At 41.1% G+C, this 17,026-nt stretch overlaps 3 protein-coding genes across 5 annotated transcripts in view; 1 reads left to right on the plus strand and 2 right to left on the minus strand.

The window, feature by feature from the left end:
- sept8a (septin 8a) overlaps positions 1-5,757 on the minus strand; it is a 29,763-nt gene extending 24,006 nt beyond the window's left edge. The window contains exon 1 of the mRNA XM_041050907.1: positions 5,601-5,757. Within this exon, the coding sequence (XP_040906841.1) occupies positions 5,601-5,630 (30 nt within the window). The 5' untranslated portion in view covers positions 5,631-5,757. The remainder of the gene's footprint in view (positions 1-5,600) is intronic.
- Positions 5,758-7,402: 1,645 nt separating this feature from the next.
- On the plus strand, positions 7,403-10,002 carry LOC121190775 (ankyrin repeat domain-containing protein SOWAHA-like). The gene has a single exon (XM_041051771.1). It carries the CDS (start codon positions 7,499-7,501, stop codon positions 8,957-8,959), a length of 1,461 nt encoding a protein of 486 aa, XP_040907705.1. The 5' UTR covers positions 7,403-7,498; the 3' UTR covers positions 8,960-10,002.
- A 2,693-nt stretch (positions 10,003-12,695) lies between these two features.
- shroom1 (shroom family member 1) overlaps positions 12,696-17,026 on the minus strand; it is a 32,056-nt gene continuing 27,725 nt past the window's right edge. For all 3 annotated transcript variants that reach the window (XM_041051566.1, XM_041051564.1, XM_041051565.1), the window contains exon 9: positions 12,696-15,518. In XM_041051566.1, the coding sequence (XP_040907500.1) occupies positions 15,264-15,518 (255 nt within the window). In that variant the 3' untranslated portion in view covers positions 12,696-15,263. The remainder of the gene's footprint in view (positions 15,519-17,026) is intronic.

The raw sequence follows: 17,026 nt of genomic DNA on the forward strand, positions 1-17,026 counted from the left end.
CCTACAATTAACAGTCAAGCACAAATCCAGGAACACAGGGCAGAAACTATGATATGAAGCAACCAATCTGGTTATTTATAAGACACAGTGTGGTCACAGTATGTCTTTCTACTGAGATAGATTAGATTTTTTTTTTGGGAAATTATTCCAATGTCAGCTGTCACTGTAGACTGATCAGTCATGAGACACAATTACTGATTATTTTCATTATACATTTATCTTTACATTATGTTTCTGATTAAATGATTGATTATTGAGTCTGTAAAATGCCAGAATATTTTGAAAAATGCCCGCTAATTTCCTAGAGCAATTCCTTTTCATTTCATGTTTTGCTTAATCAGTGACCAGATGTTTACCTGGAGTTAGTCTAAACTAGGAGTTTAGACAAGGGCACCCCCATCAAACCCAGGAAGTATACTATTGCCATGGATTTAGAGGATTATGACGGGGGGCTACAACTTTAACCTGTTCTTTAACCTGTCTATATGTGTTTACATTTTGGTAAACAAGCATCATTAAATGGATAGCGAATTAGCTGTTAGCAGTTCAAATTTGTAATACACCTATGAATGTACAGACTCAAATTCACCTCACACACTAACTTTGCCTCATGCCTCCTTCTTCATGCTTCCCCTTTAACTTTCCCACACCCCCTGGGGGTGGTGCACCTCACAGTGTGAAACCCTGGAATCTAGGGGGAAAAAATTAACCACAATTCCCCAGAGCGCAGAGACACCTTTAAAATCCTTGTTGTTCACAATCCAACACTCCTAAATATTCTTGCATTTCTTGCTCAATTACTTAAACGATTAATTAATAAAAGTAATCTTTTCAGCACTAGTCCAGTCCAGTCAACTCAAAACAATAAACAGAAGTATCTCAAACTTCAAAATTAAGCAGTCAAGTTAGCTCACCAGGCACTCAGATGTGACAACAACTTTCCAAAAGGTTAAATAAATATGTGAGACTGATTTAACCCGACACAACCGAGGATAAAACCAAGATCACTCCAAGGAAAGGAACCTTTTCGGTGAACAACCCTGATGTGACCTGAAATCCTCCTATCAGTCATTCCCTCTTTCATCAGACACCACTGTTGTCTACCTATCCCCCCTTCAGCTTCCCGTCTCGCCTTCTGGCCTCGATCCCCACCTGACTTGTGTCTGACTTGTGTTTGCAGCTCGCGTCTGCCTCGGTGAGTCTCCACCTGACAGACAGCAGCAACCTGACAGACTGAGACACACAATGTTGCAGCTGATGCTTGTGTGTGGGGAAATACACACATGGAAGGCCTTTGAAAAGGCTCCAGATATTTACAGTAACTTGAGGTGCACTTTGTGAGCCTAAGTGTACCTGTGTTAAAGTGTACTCGCTGAAAGCAAAATAAGCTTTCTTTGGTGTCACAAGAGGATGTCGGTTTGGGGGCTTCTGGAGATGCTGTGGGCCTAATTCAATTTTGCATCTGTGAGGGGAGGAGACCACACGATAACCTCAGTGACAAACCCACACGCACATTCAGCACTCTGTAGATGAGGTGGGTGGTGGTGGCGCTTCCTGTCCAAAGATGGACATGTATGTTCATATGTTTATGAAAGTGCAGCTTGATGTGCTCCTAAGTATCATAATGTGCGAACGGATACATCATGCTTTTGAGATCTGAGAGCGTCTGCTGTATTACTGCTCATTATGAATTACAACACAAAGGATTTAACAGCTCATCAAACAGGAAATACACTTGGATAAAATGTTTTTGCAATACGGTCAGCTCTAACCACACCTAGAGAGTTTGCCCTTGTGGGCTGCATTAGCCGTTCTCCTGCTGGTGCTTGTGCCGGCTGTAATGTAATGGTAAAAATGTTGACGGTTGAGATGGGGATGACATGCACTATCAGGAATCCACGAGCACAGACACACAAACTAGTTTTGCTCAGATTATTGGCTTATCAGATGCATTTTCTCTCTTTGTTGTCTCACACTCATGCACAACAACTGTGGGCCACGGTACTGCTCGGCTTTATCACTCATCTATGCCCAACAGGAAAGACAAAAAAAAAAAAACAGTGAGACAGATGGGAGAAGAGACAGGAACCATTTTACGAGACAGACGTACAGCACACTCATCTTTACAAGGCCTTTCAGAAATACACCATTTTCTTACTGTCACTGAGCTGACAATAAAAACTCCCATTTAAAAATATATATTTCCATAGTTGTGTCAGTTGCATTATTAGCCACAGGCTAAAAATCTTAATGGGGGAGAGGTAAAACTTGCCTGGCAAGCTTTTCTCTCTCGCATGCATGTAAAGCTTTCAGGCGTGCTAAGTAATATGAAAAACATTCTTGTTTCAAGATCTATTACCGAATGCTGCTGGAAAAGACAGCATGACAGCAGTGAACTTGACTTAATCACAGACTGCACACTTGAAAAAAAAAATGTGGATCATAGTAGACTGCACTTTAATTAACTAAAATAAATGTTTGTATAAAAGTATGTAAGGTGTCGATGTAACAGTAGATACTGACTGAAATCTGATATATACGACTCTGTAATTCAAGTAAAATCTAATATTTTTGAATGCAGTAAATCCTATTTTGTTTGCGTTACAATTAGTTTAGACTCCAGAAAAAAGTAACCGAATGCATTTTTATCTATTTCTGGCTTTCTCAGTGACATTTACAGACATTACAACCAACAGAGTTCGCAACAGACACGCTATTTTAAGGTACAAAGACTCAGATAAATGATTGTGCCTTTCTTTGTCTTTCAGCTTTGTGTTCTTGTCCACCCTGCTGCTGTTGGCTCAGCAATGTCAGCTTCAGGTGAATAAGCTAAGACTGAACTGATTTGAGCATTCAAATACACTCTGCATGCAAGGTGCACTGTGCAGAATCCAAATATCCATATGTTCAAGATCATAACTGAAAAAAAATGCAGCCGTGTCCTTACTGTCCATACTGATAAAAAAAAAAAAACACACATCTACATCCCATCTGAAGCAAATAAAGCATAATAATAAGGGCAAGCCACAAAGCCAAACTTTTAACATGTCATGTAGCTGCTGATGGATTCACTGGGTGCTACAAGGATCGAACTTGTGACCTACAGATTATGAGCCAGTCTACCTTGTCCCATAGTTGGTCAGTGTGTCACAAAAATGACTGAAAATGCAGCACTGAAATACAGCCTCATTTTTTTAAGCTGAACTTTCCTTCCTTCAAAACAAAACGAAAAAAAAAGACTAATGGTATTACAACATTAAAACAAACATTCTGAAAAGTTTCATTCAGCTTTTGCCAAGATTATTTGAAAAGCTATTTTCGTCTTAGAGCATAGCAATTTTGAGCTCTAAATCGGTCTCTGAGAAAAGTCAAACCTATTCTATACTTGGATATTGGCTCATCACCACAGAGGCTGCAGCTCGGCTGTCATTATTCATCTACGCTACTGGATTTGACAAGCTCGCCTCTAGGCAGTTCTGGCCTGTATGTTCAATGTACAGCTAACAACACTGATGACACACAACAGTAAGTAAACCTGACCTACAATCTGACCTGATCAACATACAGATGAACAACATGGGAAAAGCAGTGGCTAAGGAAAGTGTTTGAAGTGTTTGAAGAGTGATTCTGATTACTGTAGAGAGCACATACTACATGTGAGTAATGTATTCACAAGTTAACATCACACTAAGCAGAAACAAGCAAAACAACTCTTTTAAAGTACAAGCGTCATCTCCTATAATTCATCATTGCACATCTCTTGCCTTTAAGCACTTTATGAATCTAATTTAATTTTATGCATGCAGCCCTCATGGGAGAGACAGTATTCTTCAGGGTCAGTAAGCACTGTACATGCTAAATATGTTAAAGGCCATTTCATTACATAACCATTTAAATGAACAGCATCCTTTTTATGCTACGCACTCTAAAGCAATCAGTCAGAGAAAAAACAATAGACGTTGTTGGCTGCATTGATTGCCTCATGTGGCTCTGGCCTAGAACGTTATCCCAAAGCTACAGCTTCCATGGGATGGGATTGACGTGGACCAACCAATGCAACCAACCACACATCCCTGTCAATAGCTGCACATAATTAACAGCGTGCCCTTTGTACAAACTGCCAGGCGCACATATCAGTTTGTTCAATATGGTCTCACTTAGTTCAGAAAGTTAGACAGGAAGTTCGACAGTCAGGCAACTATGCTGCTCCTAACACTGGACTGTTTCACTGCATTCTCAGCATTTTTCTCATTAATCAATCCCCTAATTTTGTATTCCAAAGGAGACATTTTAGAAATCGCTTGTCTGCAATATCTTCTAAAACCTGTACCCCCTCTTCGACATGTTCCTAATTTAGGAAAATGCCAACTGTGCAGTATCCTCTGCATCCTCTCTTCGGATCCTTTCCTTTCTTCACAGACATGTGTTGCACCAATGAGTGGAAGGAGTGGCCTGGAGTGTGTTCTTAATCTCTTTTATCCCTGCAGCTCAGTGCTGCTTACTGTCCAATTCACCACCGCAAGGATCTCTTCAAGCATCTGCCAAAAAGTTAATCACCCTCTTTAAATCTCATCCTGTCCATTTGCCTTGTCACTATAATATTGGTTTTCCATAACACATGCTTTGTCTGTGAATTCTTGACAGAAAGAGCTGACTGATGTTCTGTATGCTATTATTGTTTTCTTCAGCCTGTATTGCATCACCATACTGTAACCTACATGGATACACCTGACTGACAACAGGGCTTGTCACCATTAAAATAATGCAAGATGCATTCCAGTTTCATCAAGTAGTACGCCCAACCTACTACTGTGATATGCAAAAGGTACTGCGTAGAGAAATACAGGCCATCAGCAAAGTAGCCACAGCCTGTTTAGCATCTGGCTGGTAAAACTGACATGGCCTTAAGTGTAATAGGAACATTATTAGTTTAAAAAAAAAAAGAAAAAAGATTGCACTCCTGAATAGGAAGTTAAAATGAAACCACATGTCAACACATTGTTAGGAGGGAGGCTCATTATGCAGTGCCATCTATTTAATTCAAAACAAGCGGTTTTACACAACAAAACTCCAATTAATACATCTTATATGGTCTTCAAGTGTGTGGTGCACAACAGAGACTATAAAGCAACGATATGGGATTTTATAGCATTTTTTATCTGCTAGCTAACCTCTGTATTTGCTGTCATGTGATATAGTAATGTACATTTCTTGAAATTGTTACGTTTTAAACCATTTCTAATAACGTCAACAGTAAACAGTTTAATGGTGCCATGCGCTACACCCATATGTTCAGCAACGCATTCATGGTACAAGATCCGACATTAAGTCAGACAACATTAGCAGCACTGTTTTAATTTAACTGAAAATGAAAAAATATATATATCACAGAAATCACTTCCACCATCTCGCCTAAGCCCACATCCCAGGCTTCAAAAGCGGGGAGGAAGGCTTGGTTAGCTACATACCCACACACGGCAGCTAACACCCACACTTTTACTAATCACAGCCGTGTATGCCCGTGGCCGCTGCACTTGGCCAATGTTTTCGCTTCCAAAAAGGAGGACAGAAAGGAAAGGAGCGCCGTGGCTTTCACTTACCGAAAATACGTCAACGTCCGTGGCAGCCATGGTGCGGAATGTATGGTGTTGGTGTGCTGAGCAGACCGAGCAGAGGCGAAAGGGAGCAGCCCTCGTCTCTTCGTGCAAGCCTGCCAAACTACTGACTGAGCTGAGCTGACAGAGACGGGAGGAGAGAGACACATGACGGTGGAGAGCTGGTAACTAGGCGGGGAGGCTACCAGCTAGCTAGGCGACAAGAGGACTCCCTGCTATTACGCTTCCCCTTCGTTTGCTCGGACTAATTTTTTTCGTTTCAACTTGGGTTGGAAGTCGATAAGAGTGGGAAAAGAACTCCGTTACTTTAGCTAAAACTGTGTCTAGTAGGAAAATAAGACGGCAAACAAAATTTCCCTTTTCATTAATTATTAGGAATGCTTGCCGGACGACGGTTGACATATTCTGAATTTGGGGGCGTTTAAAGTCACTGTGAAACGTTACCATGCGGTTTAAACGTTCAACGTTTCTACGTACGTACGTAAAAGAAGGGGGTGATTTATCTTGACGCTCTGGTGACATCTTTGGGTGGAACAGAAAGGTTCCAATATGGCCACTTCTCAGGAACTCCCATTCAGTCTAGGAATGTCATGCTACACACGCTGCAAGCCAGGACAGGAGCGAGCAGCACCGAAGAGCGACGGTGGGGGGTTGGGGGAGAAATATGTGTGTCAACGGTGGAGATGCTACAGTACATAATAATCGCTGAAGTGTAGCCAACTATGGATGTGTCCTTTTCAAGATAGAGTATTCATATTTAAATGAATTAATGAGGTCACAGATTGATTTTACTACAACGCGACTCGGCCAATCAGAACGAGACATTTTATGGTTAATATTGTTTCTAATTTACTTGAATTATAAAAAAGCAGTGTTACCGCATTGTGTGTATTGTACAGTTTGGAAGTGCACATAGCCTTGGTGCCCTGGAGGACTCGGACTTTTTGCAGCTTTTTGCATTCAGTTTATATTTAACACATAAACTATGTATATGTGTGTGTTTTATGGTCTGACCAGTTGTACCGGGTTTTGGTGCTGATAATGATATTGATAACACATACTTGTTTTCAATAAACATTTTATTGAAAGCTCAAACAAGGGAACAAAGACAGATCATTTCACTTAATACTAGACCTATCAGAAATAAACTCTCATGTACACACGTAAAAAATAGGGGGAAAGAGAACAAACACCCAAAGGCACAGATAGCTTTTGCATAGTTAAGCACAGTAGTCTAGTGGTAACCCTGGATTACTAAACTGAATAAAGCTACAGATAGCCAGGCCAAAGAAACGTATTCTATAATGCTTTAATATGATTGTGCATTTTACACACATTTTATAATCAATTATTCATTTCTTACATATGTATGTGTGTGTGTCACAAGAGAGCAGATATTATAGTGTAATACTTTTAGTCATGGTGGAAGAAGTTGCAGTATTATTATGATTATTGGCAAATTATCTTATGACCATAACTCCTCATGTGAACCTGATAACATAGAGTATAAAAGTCTGAGTATAGGAATGCAATATAACATTTACACTTGAAATTATTTCTTATTTCGCCTACATAAAAGAAAAGAAAAACAGATCCAGGACGACCAGTTTACATAAGTCAGAACATAATTTATCTTACAATTCAAAACTGTTTTTGCGCTTATAGCCACTTTGCCTGTAGGGAAATATCTGCATATATTATTCAAATAGTATCCACGTCTGCACCTTTCCCGGAAAACGAGCCCTCCAGGTGGGGAGGAGAGAACTGAGCGGCCAGGTGGAGGCTACCGCATAAACACCAGAACAAAGGTGCAACAGGACATAGGGCGGCTGCTGGAGTTAGAGGTTTGAACTTTAATCCGCCCAAATCCTATAGTTTTAACAATGACTTTGACGCAGGAATCCGTCCTGTCTTTGCTGGTAGCTGAGGGGGGCAGAGTGAAGAAGTCCGACTTGGTGGTTAAGTTTAAGGGTTCAATAGACTGCGTCGATCCCGCAGAGAAAGAGCGGAACAGGGAGCTTTTCAAGACTTTTGTCAACAACGTCGCCTTCGTCAAAGAAATCGACGGTGTCCGGTATGTTGTCATCAAGAAAATGTATCAGCATTTGCTGGAGAGTGTCCAGTCAGCGGAGAGCCGAGCGGAGAAGACTGACAAGGGAGAGATTCCTCTGACAGGTGAGCAGCAGCGCCCACCTGCGCGGGGTGAGGAGACCGAGAGCTGTGCGGATGCAGGAGGGCAGAGATCAGCTGCTTCTGAACTTGATCAAGAACAGACAAGTGAAAGTAATGAGAATCCAAGTGAATTACTGTCTCCTATACAGCTGGCACTGCAGAGGAGCAAATATTCTAATGTTAAGGTTAAAAGGATGTTGAATTTTGAGATCCAGCAGCAGGACACGACTGGTGATAACTACTCAAGAAGGGGTGTGGTAAATGAGCCCACCACCATCCAAAGCAAACCTTATGCCTTGCCTCTGAGAATGCCACCCAGCTCCACCAGGGTGGAGATCCACAAACTGAAGGTGGACCCGGATGATCCCCCTGAAAGTCCAAAACTAGATGCCTCCAGGAACAAGAGAAGACCCCCTTCTGTGGAGACAGACAGCAGCATCAGCTCACCCCAGCTGAGGAGGGCTGTGAAGAGCACCAAGGCATCTGAGGAGCACAAAGACACAAGGATTCCCTCCACGGTTCCCCTGGAGCACTCAGAGCATGAATGGCTGGTCAAGTGTGCCGCTGGCCACTGGAGCCAGGTTTACGGCCTGCTGCTGAGAGACAGCCAGCTGGCTGAGAAGAGGGACTTCATGTCAGGGTTCACCGCTCTGCACTGGGCAGCCAAGTGTGGAAACAGTGAAATGCTTGTGAAGATTATTGACTTATCAAGGAAAGGGGGAGTTGATATTGACATTAATGTAAAAACACACGGTGGATACACTCCATTGCACATTGCCGCCTTGCACAACCAGGAGTATTTCATGGCCATGCTGGTGGGGGAGTATGGGGCCAATGTAAGCATCAGGGACAACTGCGGGAAGAAGCCCTACCACTATCTGCGCCAAGGCGTTTCTGGGACTGTGAGAGAGATGCTGGGGGGACCCACAGCGAGGCAGGCTCAGGACAGGGCCCTGCCGGAGAAAGAAGAGCTGGACCTGTTCCCAGATCTGTCCAAGGGCCTCCATTCAATAAGCCGTCTCTTCCAGCCACATGTGACAGGCCACAAGAAGAAGCACAAGCAGAGGCCAGGACTGTACTCCCTGAGCGACGACCCCGGTGAGGAAAGAGAGGACAACAGCAGCAGCAGCAGCAGCTTCAGACAAAGAGTCATATCAGATGCTTTTATGTGAAGTAAGAACTCATTTTTTTTGTCCTATTTTCATGTGAGAATAGTGTGAAAACGCAACAAGAACCTTCAGAGAATCTGACTGACAGTCCTGTGATTTTTGGGCCTTCTGCAACAATGAGAGAAACTGAAAAATAATCACTCCGTTCCTATCAGTGGTGATAACAGTGGGGAGACTGATAATCCAGCAGAACTATTTAAATCATTTTGTTACATAAAAACAGCATCTGCAAAAACAGACGTCGGACAACTGGAAAACAAATCATGAAGACTTGAACTGATGATGCCGTCAAATGACGAGCTGATTCATAGACTCTGAGTTAGTAGATTTTAAGTTTTTTAACGTCACCTGTTTGTGCTGGATCTTAAGATTGTGTTTCCAGGTGTGAATCAAACATGACTCGGAAAAAATTACAGTGGTTCCTGTGAGTCGTCTTATTAATCATCGCTTGTTGTCTCCTGTGGGAGCAGCACAATTGAGGCTATTTATATTAAATCACTGAGCTTCCATTACCTGTTTAGTTGTGCAATATATTTCCATTTCTTGGTATTTTAAATGATTTGAGATGCATCTATTCATGGATAACTTGATTGTTAAATGTGTTCTCTTCAAAATATCCTTTCTCAATCTATTTTTGATGAAAAATTGATAGGTACTGACAAGAATGTGTATCTGCAACAAAGACATTTTACCAACAGATCAAGACCTGACTTGTTCTCCTCTGTGTTTTCATCTCTGAGTAAGAACTGAACTGAGAGTGGTGAAGTGGTCATAGTCTTGATTTCCACGTGCACAAACTGAAAAGTGAGGATGTGTTGACTTATGGATGAATCAAACCTGTAGCAGCAACTGAATAAAATTAATAAATAAGAGTAAAAATCTGTGAAATGTTTGTGCCTCTGAGGAGGATTTAGAGGACTTGGCTCTTCATCGCTTCACTTTATGACAGATTAAATATTAAACTCTGTGACGCATTAAAGAGAAGCAAACATCCACTAAAATGCCCTAGAAGAAAACAAACACTGGATTTCATTAAATTACAAGAAATTTTACAAGAAAAGGTAGAGGGTGTGTTATTCATAAAGGTGTGTTCAGATGTCTCATAAATCATTACACTCCCTGTACATGCCAAAACGCCTCTGAAATGTGGCTTGGATCCATTTTCTGGCTTGCTGAGACAGCTGTGATTCAGCCAGATAAGCAGCTGTCTGGGGATGAGTGTGTGTGTTTGCAAGTGTCTGCACGTGTGGCTGAAACTGTGTGTTATCAGCATCGCCGGCCCCGGTGGGCCCGAACAGCTACATGCAGCCTCATTCGGCCACTGCTCATCTGTTCCCCCTGCCTTGAGTCATCTCTCTCTGTGTTTTTTTTTTGTCTCATGATTTCACTTCCCCAGCAGCATACATCGTCTTTACGTCAAGACAGTGTTTCATCTCCAAGCTGCAGGGTTTTATTAAGCAAATGTTCTTTTCTGCTGCTGCTGTGAGGAAAAAGGCCAACACATGGTCTGGATGTGTTAGAAACAATATTCAAATCCTCTGGATGAAAGACAGAAACACCATAATGTTTAATTACACTATTAAAAATTAACAGTTACTACAGTTCTACTAATGTTCTAATAGGGGAGATAATTCTTTTGAAACTGGTCCATTTATATGTGTTGATGCTGGATTGTTTAGCTTATGGACAGAGCCTGTGTTCAGTCTTCATGCTACGCTAAGCTAACTGCCTCCTGGCTTCAGCTCGGTACTGAACACACAGACATGTGAGTCGTATCAGTCTTATTATCTAATTCTTGGGAAGAAAGCAGACAAGGACATTTTGAATTATTCCATTAAACTGTATTGTTTTTTTTTTGTGTGTGTTTGTTACTGTGTCACTCTCTGAGTGTTTAAACCCAAAGGGTTTAAATCCAGTAAATCCAGGAGTCCCGTACAACACCACCACTGACTATGACCTTAAGAGTAAAACATCATTTAAATAACACTTCTATTATATCAAAATACCTGAGTGTAATGAGGATGGTCTGGAATTCATTGTCATTGTAAACTATTATCCTCTGTGTATGTGTATGTGTGTGTGTGTGTGTGTGTGTGAGCTATAAACAGGCCTTAAATTAGCTTAATCAGAGCAAACAGAAACATCTGCTGTAACGAAGAAGTAATAAATCACGGTGGTACAAAACCAGTACAGCTTTACAATCTGCATTTTTTGACTTTGTTAGACTTCATAACTGGGCTGTGTAATGAGAAGGTTGGAGGAGGAGACTGAAGGTGTGTGCTGACATTCCCGCGGGCGGAGAGTTCAGGGTTCAGGCTGAAATGTGAGCTCTGAAGCCACTAATCTGAGCACCTGGCAGAGTAATGACTGAGTCACCCGCCATGATAAATAACACTCCTGAGCTCCTGCAGACACTGTACATTATGACCAGTATAACACTGTTATTTAATGACATGTAACAATGAAAAAATCACACTTTTTGCCCCTTGCCGGTATAGATTCCCTACTGAAGTTTATGTTTCATCCACCATTTTCTGTTTCCCTGCCTCACTGTTGAGACAGAAGGACACAGTCGGTGATTATCAGCAGCAAAGCTCCTCATTATCCAGCAGTGTGACAGAACTGCTGCTGCACTGTTCATTCCCTTCCCTCCTGTTTGTTGTCTGCAGTGTACACACACCAAATGCCACATCACTTACATTGTCTTTGCAACTGCACTAAACCTAATTACCATGCAGTTAGTGTCTCACAAAGATCTTACTTGTATAGAATTCCCTGAGTCGTGTTTTATGTCCCCGCTGCCTTCAGTGACAATATGATTAAAAGTGTTTTGTTTTTGTTTTGTTTTTTACTTTGCTAAGTACTGTCTGGTGTCTCTCATTTCCCTCCTGGGGTTTTCCTCTCCCACTTGCCAACATGAAATCCACTTTTCTTTTCGCAGCCCATTCTGTTCATTCTTTTAATAAGCATTTGTTGTCATTGACAAACAAAACTGGACGGCCTTCCACTGCGAGGTTGGACAAACAAGGGCAGAGCAGCGTGAAAGAGACAAGAGAGATGGAAGGCACAGGCTGCTGACTGAAAGGAATTTTTTCTGTGATCTACATCGGCCTGTATGTGTACAATGTTTATTAAAACATGTTTTTTAAAGATGTTTGTTTTCCCACCACAGCTGATTAAGCTTCCACAGAGTGTTTCAACTGAAAATTGAAATTGAAATGTAGAGAGAGGAAACTGATTGCACCGGTGCCCTGTCTGCCATGACAGTTCAGTCACAGTAAATTACTGGATTCCCAGAGGCAGTGTGTGGATGTGCCTACAGAGGGCAGTGATGAATAACCAAACCTGGACAGCCTCAACTACTGAGGGAACTTCAGACCTACCTTAATCAAGCCAAAGTGAGGCAGAACATAACAATTTTTCATAAAACAAAATGAAATAATGTGACAAAACATCTAAACTTCACTGTTCTCACACTCCTGCAGTATTATTACCAAAAATAAATCACTTTTCCTAAAAATATTTCATGTAGCTTGTATTTGTATTTCTATGTACAGTTTGTCGTGTCTTACACTTGTGATGTGATTCTCCTGTATCAATTATTTGATACTGTTCAGGTTGGACATGAACGTGTGGACGTGTGTGTGTGTGTGTGTGTGCATCTTTTTACTACTCCTAGCGAGTGTTTCTCATTTGGACAAAAATACCCTTTAGACTACTAAAGAAGAGACATTAGGAGGAGAGGGAGAGCTTAATTTATTCACAATATTACAAACATCATGGAATTTACAACTCCAAACAGGCACAAAAACACAACTCAAACTCTCAACAGAAAACAGTTGTGAAATACAGCAGGAAAAAGTGGATTTAGAAATGTCTCTGCCGTCATCCCACCAGCTGGGACTCACTGAAATATGTCTTTCTTTCTTGGGTTTCAAACAGATTCTGTTCGTATCAATGTCACGCGCCTCCACTACTTGAAACAAAATCCCCCAACTAAACAAATATAATCCTACTTCAAAAACAGGCCCCCTTTTCTGTGACCTCTGTTGTTGACAATTGTTTGTTGTTTGCACACACAGCAACAACTAAAATGAGTATTTATCCATGTGCTGTTCCTTTGTGGGAGTATTTTCCTCGCTTTCTCCCCCAGTCTTCTCTTTCTCCAAAATGTTGGTCTTTTGCATTCTTTAGGAATTCCAGCAGGCTGCAGGGAACAACACGAGAGCCTTTCTAACCCCTCAGCCCTGCGTCAGCACAAAGGCCAAAACAAACATACATTTGTTTAGCAAACTGAGAGGGACAGAGTCGTAAATCTCCAGAGAAATGTTTTAGGGGTGGTGGCGGAGGTGGTGGAACTGCTTAGAAAAAAAAAAAACAACCATGAAAATATCCTCAAGGGTAGAACAGTTTCCTCTTTCTGAGGAAAACACACTTTTAGTTGTTTACTTGTTTGACATTTTGTGTTAGTCAATAAATTATTATTTTGTATCTGGAGGCTGCTAGTGATGCTCTGCCTCTTTGTGGTCATTATTACATAAATATCATAACATACACGAGAGCCCACACGCACGAGATCAGTTAAACATTTTGATCATTTTATGACTTCAGTTGAAAACTAACACAGGAAACACCGAGAGGAGTTCTATCTTTCTGTTCAACAACTCAACCTCAACGCACACAAATTTAAGGCATCCACAATCTCACCGACACACACACACGCACACGCTCGCTGCACATATTATGATGTCGAGCAACAGCTCACATGAATCTTAAACAACTCTCCGATGTGTCTGGTTAAAAATCCAGTACAAAAGAAATTAATACAACTATCAAAACTAATTACAAATATTAACGAGGAAAAACAGATGCAGTTTAAAAATGTGAGATTCTTTTGTGGGGAAAGTACTTTGATTCAAGAGTGTGTTTTTATTCAGGGCTATCCAGAAGAGCTTTTTAGCTAGACACTAATGTGTGTATTTAAATAGGTTACATGTGTCTAAAAGGGGTTTTTGCTGTGGAGGTAGTGAACAGAAAATTAATTTAAGTCACCTGAAGTGAAGATTGTGGACTTTCCTCTTATTAAAAAAAACACAAAAAAAAAGTATTTCAAGTATCACGCCACTTCCGCGACAAAGGGACATTGGGAGAAAATACCCAGTGATATAATTGTTACTGGTTTATAATCTGCTTTAAAGAGGTTTAGCACCTCCGAATGAGGAACTGTTCCAGCACAAAATCATCAAAACATGATAACATGAAGTATGAAATTAGTTGGAAAAGTATTTGTACACAATCCATAATGTTGCCGGGTGTGCTCATGTACCTTTTACAAAACATAATGCCAACATTCCTGTTTAAAATGACAAAACAAACAAAATAAGCAAAATAAAAATATTTGACTGGATGGAGTAAGGCTCTGAGTTGAAATAATTTTGAAAACAAATCTGATTTGAAGAAATGTGCATTTATGTATCATTACAAAGTGCTTTTTTTTCATTCACCTTTTTTGGTTTTTAGTGCCGTCATTTGAAACACATTTAAAAATAAGAACATTAAAAAAAAAAAGATTAAATCTACTACAACTATTGTACATTTTACTGACATGATACAGTACACCGCGCCCTCTAAGACCACTCTCTCTCACTTAAACCCTCTCACTGGTCACAATACAATCTTAAAGCTTATGATAGGTTTCCAGAGGTGCAGATACTGGGCTGTAGCACTACCATCTTTATGAAAAAAAAAAAAAAAAAAAAGGACAGTTACTGGATTGCTAGCAGGGGACGCAAAGTTTCCACACAGCAGCTCTAATGGAAAATGTTCCACAGCAACACCAATAACAAGGCACACAGAAAAACAGAAAAAGTTCGGTGTTCTGTTGAAAGTCAAAGGAAACGTACAACACGAGGAGATGAGTCTTCACCCTGCAGACTGTGCAGACTGAGAACGGCGTTGGGCGGAAAGTGGGTGAGCCTTCTGGGTACCCTCGGTTGATGACAGAAAGGCAACGAGCTTCAGTCTTAACAGTTGCTCATATCATGTGCAGCCTATAGTTATGAGAGGAGAGCAGAACGGCATTATGGGTTCCACCGTAGCCCTGTCAAACTCTTCTAAAGGTCAAAAGAAAGTCACGACACGGTGCAAAGGATTAGGGATATCTGCAGGACCATTTATAATCCATGTCCTGTGTGTGTATGTGGCAAACTGAGCCAGCAAAGGACAGACAAAACTCTCTACACATCCTCTTTCGAGGCGAGTAAAGAACCAAAGGAGAAATCTGGGGCTTTAGTCGCCTCTCCTCCTCTCACAGATTCAGGCTGTTGGAAAGAGCCTCCAGCTGCTCCTCTCCCAGCCTCTGCTTCTCTTCCAGGTCCTTCTGCCGGATGAGCAGCGAGGCCTTGGTCTGGACGAAACGCCTGTAGTCCTGCAGCTGTTCGACGGACAGCTGGCGCGACAGGAAGGTGGAGACCAGGTTCTCTCTTCGGTCCAGGTTATCCTTCAGATCTTTGGCGTCCTCCCTCTGTTTGCACAGCAGACGATGCCGACTGTCCAGAGATTGCTGAGTGGAAAGATGGAGAGAGATGAAAAGAGGATGAATCATACCCAATAAAGAAATATTAGGTCTGTTACTGAAATTTCAACCTTATTCTGAATATAATATGTACCATGGTTATATAAGGACAGAATATCAAGCTGTCTAATAGAAAATCTGAAAATTAATCATAGTAAAAGCTTTATTTTTAAAACACAAGTGTCACATTTTTGCGTTATATTTTGTGTTTAAACTGGAAGCTAATGTGTCACTCAAGCTGTGAAAGTTGTACAGTGCGATCATGTTGCAAACAGCCACAGGTCGGGAGGTGCAGTGTTTCCTTATGTCAACAGAGGGCAGGGTAGATACAAATGTCATCGAAACCGGGCTGGAGTTTCGGTGAGTCAGTGTAAATACCGGTGTTGCTGATAACAGCAAGAAAACAAATGAGCCTCAAACAAGCCCTCAGTATGCAGCACGCTCAGCCGGGCTTTTACAGATAGACAAACCAACAAAGAGCCCTTTCAGGGATAAATCTAGAAATCTAATGCATCCATGCAAACATAAATTGATGCTGAAAATACTGGAACGCATAATCAAACAGGATATTCAGAGGGAAAACAAAGCATGGCATAGAGCTTAAGTCAGATCCTGTGACACTGCTCATGATGATCTTAGAGACTTGTATTAATTCAACAGGAGGTAAATAAAATTGTATTTGAAATAAAGATCTAAATGACTGACAGTAAACATATTTGAATGGCTGGTAGCAAACTCAGATGCACACTGACACTCATGTAATTACTTCTCGATATATCAAACCATCTGGAAACAAACACTTTAAGTGCAGCCCTATCAAACTAAAGTACACAAAAAATAATCTTAAAACGTCTGATAAATGTTCTGGTTCAAACACAGATAAGCTAAAAAATGGCCAATTAAACTCAGATAAACCTGACAACATACTTTGAATTCCACACAGTGAGAAACCTTGACTCCATTAAAGTCGCCCTTCAACTTTTCCCAAGTGGCATGTTTGCTGATCCAAAGTAAACAGAAGGAGAGTATAGCTGAGGGCATGGGAGCAGCCAGCCACTTCTAACACTCATGGTCCTCTTTTGGCCATAAGCTTAAAATGAGCAGCAGTGAATCTTGAGATCTTACATGGCTTTATATTCCCCCAGGAGCACTTGCTGACAATATGCTTTCACTCGCATGTATTAATGTGTATCTGTGAACAGCATCAGGGGTAAGAGACAGGAGCGTAAATGGGATCATAATACTCAGAGCACATGGCGGTGCATGAGAGCACAGCATCAGTAGATTTTTATCACGCCTTATTTAACTGATTCAGCTGAACTTTAACCCCAAATATCAGTCAGAGAAGGCCTCACATTCATTCACGATATCAGTGCTTTTCACTGTGAGAGAAGACAAAAAAACAAGGGGCAGCACTGACATATTTAAATTAGATTTATACAATTTTGGACAGAGATTTATAGCTTGTGTTATGCAAGATGTGAATCATATTTTGA

The sequence above is a fragment of the Toxotes jaculatrix genome, chromosome 12 (assembly GCF_017976425.1).
Source record: "Toxotes jaculatrix isolate fToxJac2 chromosome 12, fToxJac2.pri, whole genome shotgun sequence".
NCBI classification, from domain to species: Eukaryota; Metazoa; Chordata; class Actinopteri; family Toxotidae; genus Toxotes; species Toxotes jaculatrix.